Source organism: Eucyclogobius newberryi, unplaced genomic scaffold (assembly GCF_026437365.1).
Source record: "Eucyclogobius newberryi isolate DKJ021-1_F unplaced genomic scaffold, fEucNew1.0.hap1 SCAF_20, whole genome shotgun sequence".
NCBI classification, from domain to species: Eukaryota; Metazoa; Chordata; class Actinopteri; order Gobiiformes; family Gobiidae; genus Eucyclogobius; species Eucyclogobius newberryi.
In genome coordinates, this window is record NW_027315835.1 from 17,398,501 (window position 1) to 17,414,855 (window position 16,355).

The 16,355-nt window shown below is 39.0% G+C and overlaps 2 protein-coding genes across 2 annotated transcripts in view; one reads left to right on the forward strand and one right to left on the reverse strand.

Annotated features, from left to right (window-relative positions):
• Positions 1-2,394: 2,394 nt before the first annotated feature.
• aldoab (aldolase a, fructose-bisphosphate, b) lies at positions 2,395-7,505 on the reverse strand. Its single transcript, XM_072456577.1, has 7 exons — positions 7,345-7,505; positions 6,082-6,200; positions 5,641-5,907; positions 3,890-4,050; positions 3,547-3,805; positions 2,862-3,061; positions 2,395-2,779 (listed from the first exon to the last, which is right to left on the reverse strand). Exons 2-7 carry the CDS (start codon positions 6,191-6,193, stop codon positions 2,687-2,689), a joined length of 1,092 nt encoding a protein of 363 aa, XP_072312678.1. The 5' UTR covers positions 6,194-6,200; positions 7,345-7,505; the 3' UTR covers positions 2,395-2,686.
• Positions 7,506-9,921: 2,416 nt separating this feature from the next.
• itgam.1 (integrin, alpha M (complement component 3 receptor 3 subunit), tandem duplicate 1) overlaps positions 9,922-16,355 on the forward strand; it is a 33,182-nt gene continuing 26,748 nt past the window's right edge. Inside the window, 14 exon segments of the mRNA XM_072455819.1 lie at positions 9,922-10,058; positions 10,133-10,236; positions 10,408-10,478; positions 12,080-12,194; positions 12,277-12,407; positions 12,692-12,837; positions 12,939-13,089; positions 13,169-13,313; positions 13,418-13,491; positions 13,573-13,693; positions 13,765-13,901; positions 13,976-14,122; positions 14,209-14,418; positions 15,761-15,894. Coding sequence (XP_072311920.1) covers positions 9,922-10,058; positions 10,133-10,236; positions 10,408-10,478; positions 12,080-12,194; positions 12,277-12,407; positions 12,692-12,837; positions 12,939-13,089; positions 13,169-13,313; positions 13,418-13,491; positions 13,573-13,693; positions 13,765-13,901; positions 13,976-14,122; positions 14,209-14,418; positions 15,761-15,894 — 1,823 coding nt within the window.

Below are 16,355 nucleotides of genomic sequence, written 5' to 3' on the forward strand. Positions count from 1 at the left end.
TAATGGATTTCATTGGCAATTTCCTATAAGGCTTTTCATGATATATCCACAGACGAGCTTATTAGTGTCATGAGGGACAGGCCAAAGTTACGTCGTAGAAGATGCGTCACTGGTAGATTATTTCCAGTGTTTGTGCGGCCCGGTAGCAAACACGTTGCGGACCGGTACCGGTCCCCGGCCCGGTGGTTGGGGACCCCTGCTTTAAAACATTTTTTATAGGACGGGTGGGTATCAAATTTCAAAATGATACATTATTTAGCTAATTATTTCAGAATAATGGATTGTTTATTCTTTGCATATTTAAACATAATATACTGTAGGTTACATGAAAATTCTAAATAATTACATAGAAATAAATACACATAAAAAAAAGTTAATATTCAATTTAAGTAATTTGTCAATTCTGTTTCCACTCCAGAAAATGTACTGTAAAAGCAGACCTCCCTCCACATACTGTATATTCTAATTATTGAACATTGTATCTTTTTATACTAATAGAAAGAGCCCTGTGAGTCATATGACCATGTTTTGTGTCTTAAAAAGCTTTTATCCATCCATCCATCCATCCATCGTCTTCTGTTTATCTGGGGCCGGGTCGCGGGGCCAGCTGTCTAAGCAGGGACTCCCAGACTTCCCTCTCCCCAGACACTTCCTCCAACTCCTACGTGGGGATCCTGAGGCGTTCCCAGGCCAGCCGAGAGACACAGTCGATATTTTATCCAGACCTTAAAACTTTAGTCAGTGCTGTTTGGTACAAAATGATTGGCCCATCTGCTGTGCTAATGCAGCACTTAAAATGAGTCCCAAAAATATGATTTCTGAATTCAAGGACAGTTCTCTGGGCTGAGGTGCAACGTTAAATCAAAAAGTTTCTGTCTAAAAAATGTTTGAGCATCAGCAAAACATCAAACCTTTTACTCAGTATTTAAAACAATACTTATGCTATAAGTGACCAAAGCCTGGGGTTTCTCAGTGCGTTTCCTCTGTCAGTCTGTCCAAACAGGAAGTAAAAGTGTGGCTATGTATGCTATGTGTCATGTGCTTTCTTAGGACAGTTGGCATGCATGTTTCACTCAGAACTGGTATCTGAATTCAGTACCATATTAAAGTAAATTATTCACAAAGAAAAATGTATTACAATAATAATATCCAAGAAGGAGTTGTTGACCTATTTTGTGTGCTTAGTTGTTTTCTTTCTATTTACAGCTAAACGTCTTGTTTTTAAAGTGCTAATAACTTTGGATGCTAAATTGAATACTTCATTGCACATAATTCACTTAAAGGGTTGGCCCAGATCAACACAAACCTGTGAGCACAATACATAAGAACTCATTTAGCATGCAATAATATTTAATACAATACATACAGCACTTTAGGGTGTGTGCAATACATATACGATAGGGTATGATTGTCAAGGCAAACAGCCCAGCCCTACTTCTCATGTCTTTCTTCTCTCTTCTCTCTCTTCTCTCCCACTTTCCTTTTTATCTTTAGTTAATTCCTAGTCCAGTTAGGCTATCTCCAGCCAGCAGATGGGGCCCTAGGCAGATTAAGCTGCAGCACTGATTATGCTCAGGTATAGGAGCGCATGAATGCACAGGGAAACACAAAGATGCAACGGTGAGTGGATTTACCAGTAAGAAAAAACTTATTTTAATCAAACCTGCTCAAAACAATATTAGAGCCCTAGGCAGTTACAGAGTTTCTATCAGTAGGATACGAAGTCATGATAATTTGGCTTCATCTTAAGTTTTTAGTAAAATCATTAAATTGAATCATTGATAGGCTTGTAGTTAAGTGTTGTAATTTGTCAATTTACCCTACTTAATAACTATACATATTTAGGGTAGTAACTTGTCCATTTAGATTTAAGACAAGACATTTATGTAATGAAAGATATAATTTAATGCTAAAAGTTGGGAAATAGTTATTTAACCTAAAAGGACATTTAGATGTATCTGCTTTATCCAGAGTCCACTAATCCAGACCAAATGATAAAACTACTCAAAACAATGTATTTATTTATTCATTGAGAATTGAAATCAATTGAAAATAACTTTTCCGTTTTAACTATTGCTTTTTTAAACATAAAACAACAACAAAAATAACAACATGTTTTCATGTTGTGGAGGGAGGTGAGAGGCATTCTACTACAGACACTTGTGGGTCTTTCAGACCTGACGATGGCCCCAACAAATCAGTTGAGAGAATACTTAATTCTCACATTGGCCTACATTTTACAGAAACTTGCATCTTGCAATGTAAAATCTCATTCAAGATGAAAGAGTGAAGCTATGTTTACAGTGACAAGATTTCATTCTTGTTAAAGGCTATATAAATACAAACCAAAATGTTTGCACGTGAAGACGTGCACACAGTAACAACACAAGCAGGTTCAGGTTGGTAATACTTTATTCGTTGGTAAAAATATGAATCTCATATTTGATGGAAAGATACCAGGGAATAACAGGCACAACATGTGTAAAAACAGTGTAATCGTCACCTGCAAAGAAATAAAAGGGAATGGAGGAAGCACTTTTTCAGGAGGAAGTTTCACTTTCTGTTATGTAAGTGCAGTTCTTTTGATGCTATATTGTTGTTATGTTGATGTTGCCTGTTGCAGTTTATGTGTACCGGTAGATACTGAATTAACAGTCAAGAGTGGGAAATTGAGCTGTAGTCATGTTTAATAAGCGTGGTTTTCCACAAAGAGTGATTCTCCACCAGCTGCACTGGATGCAGAAGAAGCATATTTGCCCTGGCAGGCTTGGGAGTTGGCCTGTGAATAAGAGAGATACAAAATAAAAGTCTGTGGTGTCAAATGACAAATTATACAAAAATAGTTTGGCTAATATACACACCAGAGCTCTCTTCACAAACTCCTCTTGACAGGCCTTCCCGTTCTCCTTTTTGCCACCCCATGCTTTGAGTGCAGAGGCCTGCAGGGCACGGCCATAAGAGAAGGTAAGGGCCCAGGGCTTGCCCAGGGGGCATGCATTGATGGCATTCAGGTTAATTGAGGCCTCCTCCTCAGACTGGCCACCAGACAGGAAAGTGACGCCTAAAATAAACAAAATACAAAAAAAACTTTATGGTGCAATACAACCTTGAATATACCTAATTTCATCTGATCTCAGAACCTCAGCAGTTTAGGGCCTGGTCTGTACTGGGAACACCAAGTGATGCAGTTGGGTGCTCTAGTCTAGTGCGTACTTAGACTAATATGAAATGTGTGTTTGAGTGAGTGACTGGTGGTACTTTAAGTGCCAATGGAGCAGATTAGCAGTTTCTTTCATGTCACTCCAACCCAAGGCAGCTGTGGCTAAAGTAGAAGCTTACTGAACGTGATCGAGTAATGGTATGTACAGTACTTTGAGTGTTTTGAAAACTGCTTTATAGATCCAACGTATTATAATTATGATTATCAAACTGAAAAAGTATGGTTGCTGATTTGCGTACACATTTTTTTGCTGTTGACAATTTAAAAAATAAAATAATTATTGAAAAAAAAAACTGAATGTTGAAAAGTATGTGAGGTGTTCTCACCAGGGACTGCAGGGGGCACTGTGCGGCGCAGTGCAGTGACTGTTGCCATAGCGATCTCCTGGTTGCTGAATTTGTGTGAGCAAGAGTGTCCTGCTGTCACCATGTTGGGCTTAAGAAGTGTGCCCTCCAGGTAGACGTGGTGGTCGGACAGGGCCTTGTACATAGCAGCCAGCACCTTCTCAGTGACGTACTGGCAACGCTTCAGGTCATGATCACCATCAGGCAGAATCTCAGGCTCCACAATGGGGACAATGCCATGCTAGGGTTAAACAAAAGCATAGAATAGACTTAAGGTGGTGTTCAGTCATGAGAGGTCTTCAGTTATAACATTTGCTTATGTTACCATCTGGCAGATGCTGGCATAGCGGGCCAGGACATTGGCATTTTCAATGATGGCCAACCTCGAGGGAGTAGTTGGTGTAATCTTCAGGACACAACGCCACTTGGCAAAGTCGGCACCATCCTTCTTGTACTGTGCACAGCGCTCATACAGACCATCCAGACCTGTCAGGAAGAACAAGAAACTCATTGTGACACAGTGTAGTATTCTGTGACAATACATTTGGTAAGATCAGAATGATTTATTTTGCGTTGTGTGTTACAGCAGGGGTTCCCAAACGTTTCAGGCCGAGACCCCCAAAATGAATGTGCATCAGATCGGACCCGAAATGCCAATTGAAATTGTATCTGAAATCATTTTAAGTTGTGTAACATTTAAAAATTAGGTTTCCATTTATTGGAGTGGCTTAATGTTGGTATAGTCCCTCATTCATTGTGTTCCATTGTAGAAAACGATTCAGTTGTAGTCATCTGGAAACATGACTACAACTGAATCTTTTTCTACAATGACTTAAAGGTGCCATAACATGCTTTTTTCACGTTTCGTAGTCTATCCTAAGTGAATAACTGATAATAATAAGTGTTGTGCAACACCCATAACATAATAGTTAAGAAATATCACCCAGACCTTGGACCCCCTCACCAACCCGGAAATGCAAACGGCTTGGTTTGATATTCGCCCCCACCCTTGCGAAGAGCGATCTGGCTCCCCCGCCCAACCCGTGACGTAGTCTCAGAGCGCGTGTGTGCCCCGCCCAACCCGTGACGTAGTGTGTCCCCCACAGCTGTCTGCTCCGCAGTGCGCAGCTCCGCGCGAATGAGTGAGAAATGATAGAACTTCAGATCAACACTACTTTGAGACTAAATAAATCTGGTGTTTATTCTACAGCGTGCGCAGAACAGATACATCTATATATATATATATATATATATATATATATATACATCTATATATATATATATATATATATATATATATATATATATATATATATATATATATAAAAGTTATGTCCATCGCGCTCTTATTTCCTAGTTTTTCGGTATCGGATAGAACTTCTCTCCGTTTATTTTCCCGGTTGCTGCATCAATTGCCACATCAACCTTCACCATTGTGATAATAGTAAAGAGTGCGATATCATTAATGAAGTTTTGGGCTTCTTTGAGCCGTGTTTCGTTGTAAATCGAAGCAGAAAAACTCCGGGGCTTGTAGGGAGACACAGACTGCAGCAGCGCAGGGAAGGGGGCGGGAGGCGCCAGGCGGGAGGGGGAGGCGGGTGGAGAGGGGGGAGGGGGAGGGGGAGGGGGGATGATGACGCGTGCCTGTGATTATGACGCGGTCCTGTGAACACCCCCCGTCAACTTGGAGATTCGAGGAAAGGAGATAGTCTGTAATATAGCTAAACACTGTGGGAATCAATCAAAAAAACACTCTGGGTACATATATGAAGCACAAATAGCAATGTAAGAAGGTCAAAAGCTCTGAAAAGTCAATTTTGCATGTTATGGGACCTTTAATGTGTTATTTTAAGTTATTTCACTGAAATGTACAGTTTTTCAATTAAAAAAAAGAAAATGCTTATAATCAAGAGATTAATAATGAATTAATCAATTATTTATTAAATTAATGAAGAAATACTCATCATTTTATAATTGCATCTCCCATCTCGCAACCCCCAGCTCATGCCTCGCGACCCCCCCGAGGGGTCCTGACCCCCACTTTGGGAACCATTGTGTTACAATACCATGTCTTACCCTGGGTGGTTGTCTCGCCGTTGGTTCCTGCCAAAGGTACAACACCTTTGTCCACTTTGATGCCCACCACCATGTTTCTCTCCTTCAGATACTGGGTGAAGACTTTGCCATCATCAGTTTTCTGGTACATGGTCTCGTGGAAGAGGATGACACCACCAATGCAGGGGCTGACACGTTCGTCAGCAGTGAAGAGCAGCTGACGGTACAGCCTCCTGTTCTCCTCTGTGTTCTCAGCGTTGATGCTCTGGAAGCGCTTGGCCACACTGCCTAAAGATTATAACACGGAATATCCTATAAATGCACTGTAGATGATGGCTATGGATGAAAGAGTGAGCACTTCTTAATTTAGATTGGGGGGCCCATGTAGGACTGTATAGTCTAGACTAGACTAGACTAACTAGTGATATCTACAAACTATGTCACTAATATTTCTTTGTTTACCAGTAGATTCATCAGCAGCAAGGATCCCTTTGCCGGGTGCAACAATCCTATGAGCGATATCACTGAGCTCCTTCTTCTGCTCCGGAGTGAGGAAGGGGTATGCGTGTGGCATCTTGACTCTTCATGGGACAGAGGGCACAAAAAGTAAGATATTTAGTTCTGCAAGCCACTGACAGAAAAAACGTTCACAAGTTCTTATCATACTAAAAGATTAGGCTCAATGAGTCTAAATTTGTGAAACACAATTTCATAGAAACCAATGTGGGTTTCTTTTCAAAGGAAGTGATGCAACACATGCATGAAGTAGAGACATGTTTCTGTTTTTGCATCAGGTTAGCAGTTGTTTGTGACACGACAACTGGTGCAATACAGACTTGCACATACAAGCTAATTTAGGGCACAATGTGGAGCATCTCTGGGGTCTTTTCGCAGCCCCTCCCCCAAAATGATGACTGGCATCCCAGTGACCTATTGCATTTCCAACGCCTTCAGTGACCTTTTGCAGAGCCACTTCACTGCCCCCCTCCCCTCCTGCTATCTACAGTTCACTCCCATCTGGTGGGCCTGCTTTACTATCAGCAGATGCATGGACTAAATATAAATGGTTCAGTGGCTTAGCTGAAAGGTGTTGTATAAGAAAATGTAGGCTACTTCACAGGAAGTCACTTATAATGTTGTAAAATATATTATGTAGAAATATAAACTAGACAATTATTGTGGAATTACATTTGAAAAATTAGATGAAATGTTTAGTTTTTGCCTAAATAATGTTTTTGTAACTCTATAGTTATCTGTCTTGGGTATAGGATGCTCTGTGTAATGTGTGAAAATGTTTGAGTTGGAAACACCACAACAAGCACAATGAGTAACTGGTTTGCAGTTTTAAAAAGAGCATTCTTTCTTTTTCAAATTAGCAGACGACACACAAGAAAGTTTTACTTACTTGGTCATAGATTTTGACAGTACTTTCAATTTCAAAAGGGTCAGTAATAAAAATAGTGACTAAAAGAGAAGTGGAAACTTTGCATGACTAACAGGATAAAGCAACAACACTGTGACAAACACTATGCTTTGTTACAAGAACCACAAAACCACTGTCGAACACATGCAAGATAAATTTATCAAGTGTATTTTGGGGGAAGAGCCAGTATTCACACCATGTGGACGCCTACATGTACAGACACATATTTTAATACTAAGTCCAAAATATCCCTACATTAAACATAGATACATTAAACATTTGTTGATATGCATTTGTTTTACCTTTGGCTATTGAAGCAGTGCTGAGAGGATAGAGAGGAGATCAGGCCTTCGTCTGCGACAACCCACTAGTCGGCTGGCTCTTGTATTTATCCTGCCATTGTGACCCCTCACATTTCAGCTGCCGAGCTATAAAAAGAACAGGACGCAACCAGAGATAGCCCATGACATTCAGGAAGACTGTGGCTGGAGTAGCATGATGGCGCGTCCAAGGAAAGGGCAAAGAGTGGTGAGGTAAATGACAAATAAAATATTAACCCAAGTGCAAGTGTTACAAGTATAAGCCAAAGGAAATATTATAAATCTTTAATGTGTGTGGTCTGTTGGGCTCTAGTCCCATTTTGTTTAGTATATCAAAGCATTTAAAGTGTCTGAAAAGATATGTTCTGAAGTGTAATCTTCCTTCACAGAGGTAAAAAACATGTAACCAAATAACTAAACTGCTCACGGAAATCAAACCCACAACCAGTCGCACAAAACATGGATTCTTGACCTTTAGATGACCTTTTTGTGCCATCTTCCCTCAGTACAAAAGGGTTGAGACTCAAATAACACTTATAAAAGACTGATTAATTTGTAAGTAGATTACTGGGTCATGCATACATCATACTGCATTTACGTTATCATCTGTGCCGCAGAAAGCTCACTTCCTGCGTTGAGGTCACCTACATGAAAGGGGTTTGTAATTAGCTTTAAGTACTCACACACATATTATGAACTTATTCTCACTATTTGGTTTTAAAAGCAGTTTGGTAATTTATAGTTTTATATAATTTTCCAAAGTTTTCAAAAAAGTATTAAAAGAGAAGCTTGTTTTCTTAACATTCACTGAGTGACTGAGTGAATACATTTAACAGGATAATGTTCATGAAAAACAATTGTTTTAAAACAATGAAGTTACTGTCACTTGGAGCAAAAGGAATAATATATTGTAAGTGTAACATATTGGGTAAAACATTAACAATTACATATACATTATAATGTTAATGGACAGTGTTAAGTGAAATGCTGAAGCATAAAATATGCCTTTATATGGTGAAATCAACGGACAAATTAGATTCTACATTTGCTGGAAACTCCACCTACAAAGAGTTCCTCAAACTGGCCCCTTAGCAATGAAAAAGAATCATCCCCTCTTTTGTCACAGCACAGATGTGATGTGGAACTGTCTACGAAGGTTTCACAAGAGATCAACACAATGTATGGGATCAAAACTATAATCATTTTTTCAGGTAGGACATTTTGCCCTTGAAATATACAACATATGTTCTATTTAATGTTTAGTGTTATCATTAACCTACACTAAAGCCTATTCATGCTATATATTTACAGGTCTACTTATCTTCTTATGTCATACCACTCGCTACGTGTATAAATTTAGACTTATTTAATTTCATATAATGTAAAATAACACAATTACCAGGAGGGTGCACCATTTCCTCTACTTGGGCTCAGAATTACTGCTATATTTCAAAGTTCTATCTTAAGAAATAATTAAGCCAAGATGTTGAACTTTACAACACCAACTTTTTTAGAAGATCAATAGAAAACTGGAGTGATGGGATTCATTAAAGTCCATGTATACGTTTAAACTACTGGTATTATTATTAATTGAAATTAATGCACTTCTTTAACCCATTCATTCAATCAATCAATCAATCAATCAATCAATCAATCAAATCAAAATTAAAGAAGTAGCTTTTAAAACACACCGACCCTCAACACAAGCACACACAAGAATAAACTGATATATATATATAATACTATATTTATATATATAATATTTAAATAAAAGTCACAGTCAAAGAGGGAATTGGCCCAATGATTTTAGAGCGCTCTGTCATAACAGCAGACGGTTTCTGTTCTGCAATGTGATGGAATGAAGCCAGTAGATAAAGGACATTACATTTTCGACAAAGGCACAATAGAAAATGCAAAAAATGCGCTCTTTGTAAGCTTTGTTTCTATATGTACTTCCTCTTGCCTTGGTGGAAAGCTTTATTAAGCTGTCAAAAAGGCTATTATAAAAACGTATAATTTCAAAGTCACTGGGATAGGCTCCAGTCACCCGCGACCCCTAATGGGAACAAGCTGTAGAAAATGAATGAAAGGACTAATTCATGTATTTATTTATTTATTTGACTACAAGAGGAGTTTTTGCACCGCATTAACCCCTTTCAGTTTCTTTTACTTTTTTCAGTACTTTTACTTAGTACCAGCACCCATTTGATGCGTGTTCACACAGAAAAGGATCTAGGGACCGACCACTCAGACCAGGAAACTCAAGTACATGTAGCCCTACTAAAACTGCATTTGTCCAATACTACTCAGACTTATACAAACTTTATGATCCATAAGAGAAATAACTTGGACGCAGTAGCACAAAAAAACAGTTTTAAGCAATTCTTAATTAGTAAATACTTACTGATTTAAATTACATTTTCATGTAAGTCTCATTTAAGTTGTTTTAATGTTCCATTACACTAAACAGATGCAAATTTTAAAGCTCCCGTGTGTGCTGACTAGTTGTGTGAAGCGGGACTGGAGGATTATACTTATACTTATGTGTGAAAACAACTAATGTGCATATTTGTGTCCTTTTTCTTGTCTTTAGTGTTGCAGAGCGTCGGTAGTTTTAACATTGAACCTGGGGCTTGGAAGTCTTTCATTAACGATGCAGCAGGATTTGGACACAAGGTGATTCAGAAACGAAATGGGTAAGTGAGAACAATAAAGTCATATTACAAGAAATACTTGAGATGTGACTGTCTATATGGATGTTTCTCCACAGCCTGCTGGTCAGCGCTCCTTTCAAGCAGTATTCAAGACAAGGACGAGGGCAGATATACAAGTGTTTACCTGCGAGTAAGAACTGCAGAGAAATATCTGTTACATGTATGTGTCAACCATTTCTTTTATCACATTTCCCCTCCACAATGACCTAAACTGACCTAACTTTGGTATATTTTAGAATATTTTCAGTAAAGTGGCATTCAAATAAAGTTGATGGTGGTGGTGATGATGATGATTATTCACTGCTCATTAATACTATCTCTATGTTCACAGTGCCAGATTTTGCGGTCAACACCTCTCTTGGTTTGTCAATGGCATTTGACCCTAGTAGTGAAAAGTCTCTGGTAAATTATTAAAGCTATGTTCTTAAGTATTCTGTAAGTGATATGTTTAAATTGTGTTACTGCATTTTCTTACATGTTGCTTTGGTTTAGTGAGTTACATATGGTAGAAGTTAAATCTGGCTGCTGGACTTGCTTCCTCTTAGTTGCATCACATTTGTATGTCAAGGGAAGACAAGTTTATTTATAGAGGACAAGTTGTACATAAAGTAATTCAAAGTGCTTTACGTAACATGAAAAGAAATGTTGAAATTAGAATACAAACTGACATAAATAACAACTATAAACTATAAATAATCATGATAAAATTAACTTTAAAAGAGAAGAGTGCAGATAAAATCTCTTCTGTCATGTGCACAGCTAAACAGAACTGTTTTAGTCTACATTTGAAAAATGTCAGAGCAGAAGTCTGTCTCACATCTTCAGGAAGACTGTTCCAGATTTTAGCTGCATAAAACTGAAATGCAGATTTCTTCATGTTTAGTCCTAACTCTGGCACCAGCAGGAGGCCGGTCCATGTTTAGTCCTGACTCTGGCACCAGCAGGAGGCTGGTCCATGTTTAGTCCTGACTCTGGCACCAGCAGGAGGCCGGTCCATGTTGAGTCCTGACTCTGGCACCAGCAGGAGGCCGGTCCATGTTTAGTCCTGACTCTGGCACCAGCAGGAGGCCGGTCCATGTTTAGTCCTGACTCTGGCACCAGCAGGAGGCCGGTCCATGTTTAGTCCTGACTCTAGGCACCAGCAGGAGGCCGGTCCATGTTTAGTCCTGACTCTGGCACCAGCAGGAGGCCGGTCCATGTTTAGTCCTGACTCTGGCACCAGCAGGAGGCCGGTCCATGTTTAGTCCTGACTCTGGCACCAGCAGGAGGCCGGTCCATGTTTAGTCCTGACTCTGGCACCAGCAGGAGGCCGGTCCATGTTTAGTCCTGACTCTAGGCACCAGCAGGAGGCCGGTCCATGTTTAGTCCTGACTCTGGCACCAGCAGGAGGCCGGTCCATGTTTAGTCCTGACTCTGGCACCAGCAGGAGGCCGGTCCATGTTTAGTCCTGACTCTGGCACCAGCAGGAGGCCGGTCCATGTTTAGTCCTGACTCTGGCACCAGCAGGAGGCCGGTCCATGTTTAGTCCTGACTCTGGCACCAGCAGGAGGCCGGTCCATGTTTAGTCCTGTACTTTGGTGCCAGGACCCGAGCAGCAGCGTTCTGGATGTACTGCAGTTGTTTTACAGCTCGTTTGGAGAGGTCAGTGAGCAGCCGTTACAGTAGTCTAATCTACTGGAGACAAATGCATTGATAAGTCTCTTCAAAATTTGGTTTAGATATTATAACTTCGATTTTGGCTATGTTTTTTAGATGGTAAAAGGAAGCTGATGTTATTAATTTAATGTAGCTATTAAAGTTCAAGTTTTTATTACCCCCAGATTAACTGGGTTAACTTGATTTGTAGGTTTTAGAGCAAGAGACTGGAGGTAACTTATTTTTGGATTAATTATTCTATTTTATAATAAAAGTTCGGTGCAGATGGCAGATTCCTTAAATGATAAAATAAATTACTATTTCCAGTATTGTAGCATCAATGGTAATAATGAAGACCTCTCCATCAGGTTTGTGGGCCAACCATCCCAAAGGATTGCAGAAGCATTACCATGTACAATGGTCTATGCTTGGAAATGGATCAAAGTAACATTCTCAGAAGAACCACTCCAAGTTCAACTGCAGGTATGTTGACTCATGACTGCCCTGGACAAGTGCATGATTCAGGAATGATTTATTTGTGTTTGGTATGCTTTTGTCTCACCAGATTGCCCAAGCCAACCAGCAGACATTGCATTTCTGTTGGACGGTTCAGGCAGTGTAAACGCGGCTGATTTCACAAAAATGAAGAACTTTGTTGTCAATGTGATCAACTCATTTCTTGGAAAAGATTCAAAGGTGAGACAAATAATTATTACAGAATAGGTTGTGTTCATGTGACACCATTCTAAGGGTTAGTGTTAGGTAGTGTAAAACTGATGAGCCATAATTCATATCTGTAATAACTGGGTCCATACATAAAAATGACAAAGTTCAGTGTCATCACTTTCAGGCTGAATAAACAAGTTTTTTCAGAAAGTGGTGCATTTTTTTAACTCTAAGGTGGGATTGTTGTCTGTTGAAAGGACAAACAAATTATGTGAAGATTATTATTGTTAATATTCATATTTATTTCTTTTCAGTTTTCCATCGTACAGTTTTCACATGTGTTTGAAATTAGTTATTATTTCAATACATTTCAAGTCAGTGGATCTTGGCAGTCACAAATAAATAATATACGACAACTACAAGGAGGAACCTATACAGCTACTGCAATAAAGAGAGTTGTGTAAGTAACACTGATTGATGTCAGTTTTCACTCATTATACATTATTTTAATATATATAAACAGATATATGTACAGATGAATGATGAAATATTATCTTTCAGAAATGAAGTCTTCATATCATCAAACGGTAATCGGCCAAAGGCAAATAATGTATTGATTGTCATTACTGATGGAGAGTCCAACGATCGTAATTACTTACCTGGAGCTAGAGATGCAGCAAACCAAAAAAACATTATTACATTTGCAATTGGGGTAAGATATAAATTCTGACTTCAAAAAATAGATTGACACATTTTGTTTTAATCATCATCTCACATTGTCAAACTTATAGGTTGGGGATTCGTTCAAAAATGTGAAAGCGTTAAATGAGCTTGAAACCATTGCATCATCCAAAAGTAATGTCTTTCGAGTTGACGGTTTTGATGCCCTTGATCAAATAAGACGGACTTTGCAGGAAAAAATCTTCTCTATTGAAGGTAAAGAGGACCATGTATTCAGTGCTTTGCATTGGGCATATGTTTGTGTTATAGTCATATACTAATATATATAACTACAAATGCATTTCAAACATTTTATCCAGGAACTCAAACAGGTGGGGAGACTTTGAAAATGGAAATGTCTCAGTTTGGCTTTGGTGCAGCCTTTTCTAGAGAGGTAACAGTCCATTGCCTTTTTATTGAGTATACAAGACTCTAAATATTAAATTAATATTAGATATTGTTGTCTTATCTTTAGGGATTCCAAATCACAGCTGTTGGTGCCAATGAGTGGAAAGGAGCGTTAATGAAGTACACCCGCTCTGGTGTACTGACGAGTTCGTATGAGCCTGAAGACATTGAAAATGACAGTTATCTGGGTTTGTATTGTTGAAAGAGCAATGTGTCAATACTGTGTATTTCCAGATGGTTTGACACTTTTGTGTTGTAGGTTATTCCATTGCTATTGCAAATACTCTGAAAGGGACATTTACAGCTGTTGGTGCACCACGATATCAACACAGAGGCATTGTGAAGTATGTTTCCAGCATTAACAATCAGCAAACGATCGATCCGAAGGATTGGCAGGTATGTAGTCACTGTTAAGAATAGAATCATTATAATGATCACTTACTAAACTGCTGTTGTCACTGTTGCTACAGTTTCAGAGTGGCGAATATTTTGGGGCGGAAGTTTGTACAATGGATGTCAATAATGATGGCTACACTGACTTGCTCCTGATATCAGCACCAATGTATACGGAGAGAGACAGGGAAGGAAGAGTCTATGTCTGCGATGTAACTGATTGGGTAATAGATAAATGATCTTCTATTTAAGGAATAATAAAAAATTAAATAATAATATGAAAAATTAAATAATCTTATGTTTTTATTAGAATGTGGAATGTCACTTTGAATCTCCGTTAATCCTGAAGGGGGCACCAGAAAAAGGGAGGTTTGGGTCATCTTTGGCTGTATTGCCAGATCTGAACTCAGACAATTTAGCTGATTTTGCTGTTGGAGCCCCTATGGAGAATGGTGGTGAAGGCACTATTTATATTTACCATGGCTCCGGGTTTAGGAGGATTAATCCTACCTGTTCACAGGTAAGCAAAATCCAAGGTTTGTTTTGTGGTGGCAAAAATCTCTAGATAAGACAAAGAAGCAAGTTGTCTCCTTTCAAAAGTAAACTGTTTAATCTTGTGGCTGAATCAGAAAGAAACTCGAGTGGACTCGGCCATTCTCATAGAAGGCCAAGTCCACGCGTCTGTCTCTTGCCTGCTTCCCAAAATGTCTGTCTCCCAAATCCTTCCGTCCCACCTCTGTCCCCTTCCTTAAATCACCGATGGTCACATGACCAAACACACACAGAAGTTCCCGGTCACTGGTCTCTCAGGTACAAAGGAACCAAGGAGCAAATGGGACATCAAAGACACAGTGGTTTCAGGAAGGAGACAGTACATAACATTTGCATTAATTCAATTCACATGTCTTGTCTAGTGTGAAACATAACGTGGGACTTCCTAGCCACTCCAGGGAGTCCGGACATGTAAATTTCCAGGCCAAAAGGGGTTGTCAGGCTGTTAGAACTAAATCTGATTAGAAATAGAATTGAAAGTTAAAAAGTAAAGGGCCAGATTATATTTTTTCCACAACAGTTTCTAGACTAAACAGTCTAGAAGTACCATTATACTATACTAGTATTTCTCACAGTAACAAACCCATAAATAGGAATACCTAACCTGTTAAAATATAGAATAATTTTCCAAAATACACTGCCTGTCCAAAAAAAAGTTGCCACTTGGATTAAACTAAGCAAATACAGTAGGGCCGAGCCTCCTACTGGAGAACTGCTGCAGGTGATGATCTTTCAGCTGCAACACAGTATTTAAACCCAACTGATGCAGCGAGTGTCTTCTGAAACAACCATGTGGAAAGACATAGACAAGATCAGTGTGTTTGAGAAGGGTCAAATCATTGGCATCAAGCAGAGAAAACATCTAAGGAGAAGGAGAAACTAATGTACTGCAGATCTGAACCCCAGTGAGAGTGTTGGGACGAGCTGGAGAAGGCTTTGTGCAGTGGTCTCTGTCTCACAGCATCAATACAAGATCAACTGGTGAAAAATAATGCAACACTGGATGGAAATAAATCTTTTAATACTGCAGAAGCTTATTGAAACTATGTGTGCTGCAATTAAAGCTAAAGGAGGTCCTACTAAATGGAGCGGGTGACATCACTAATGTCTGCAACTGCTCATCCTCTAGACTGCGACTGTAATTATTTGTGATTTATTTACTGTTGTATTTATTAGGTTAGTGGAACCTTTTTAACAATGGTGCATGATTTGAATTTGTTTTTGTTAATAGATTGATTCACAAATCATTTGCATACAACAAGCTTTTTTGGAATAGATAAATTCCATAATGATCTTTTTTCTTCTTCTAGAGAATTACTGCCTCTGAAGTGAGCTCAGGTTTGACTTTCTTTGGCACATCAATCAGTCCGACATCATTGGACCTCAGCGGTGATGGCCTGCCAGATTTGATGGTTGGTTCAAAAGGGGCTGTTGTCCTTCTCAGGTACATGCAAGTACTTACTATCTATAGTAATATATGCTGGATATAGGTGGATAAAAAATATTTATTTGGTCCCAAAAATGATATAATATATCCAATGATTACATAGGTGACTGCCTCTCACCTTTAGTATTATTTCAATAGAGCCACTGGCTATTGGTTTAAAAAAATCATCCCCATATAAAAGTATTTCATCAGATAGCCTTCTATCAGAGGATGATGTGCTTCTCGCAGTAACCAACCCAGAATAGGAATACTTAACCTGTTAATATATGAAGAATAATTTTCCAAAATATCTGCGTGTTTCACTAGTAAGGACCACAACCCCAGCTACGAGGTTAAATGTTTATTGACACACGAGAAACATGAACAACACAGAAATGGATGCCGTTTTGGGGCTTCTGGCAATGAGGGCCTCGGTCCCCCCATTTGGGAGATCGATTAGAATAATTAGAACAATTAAA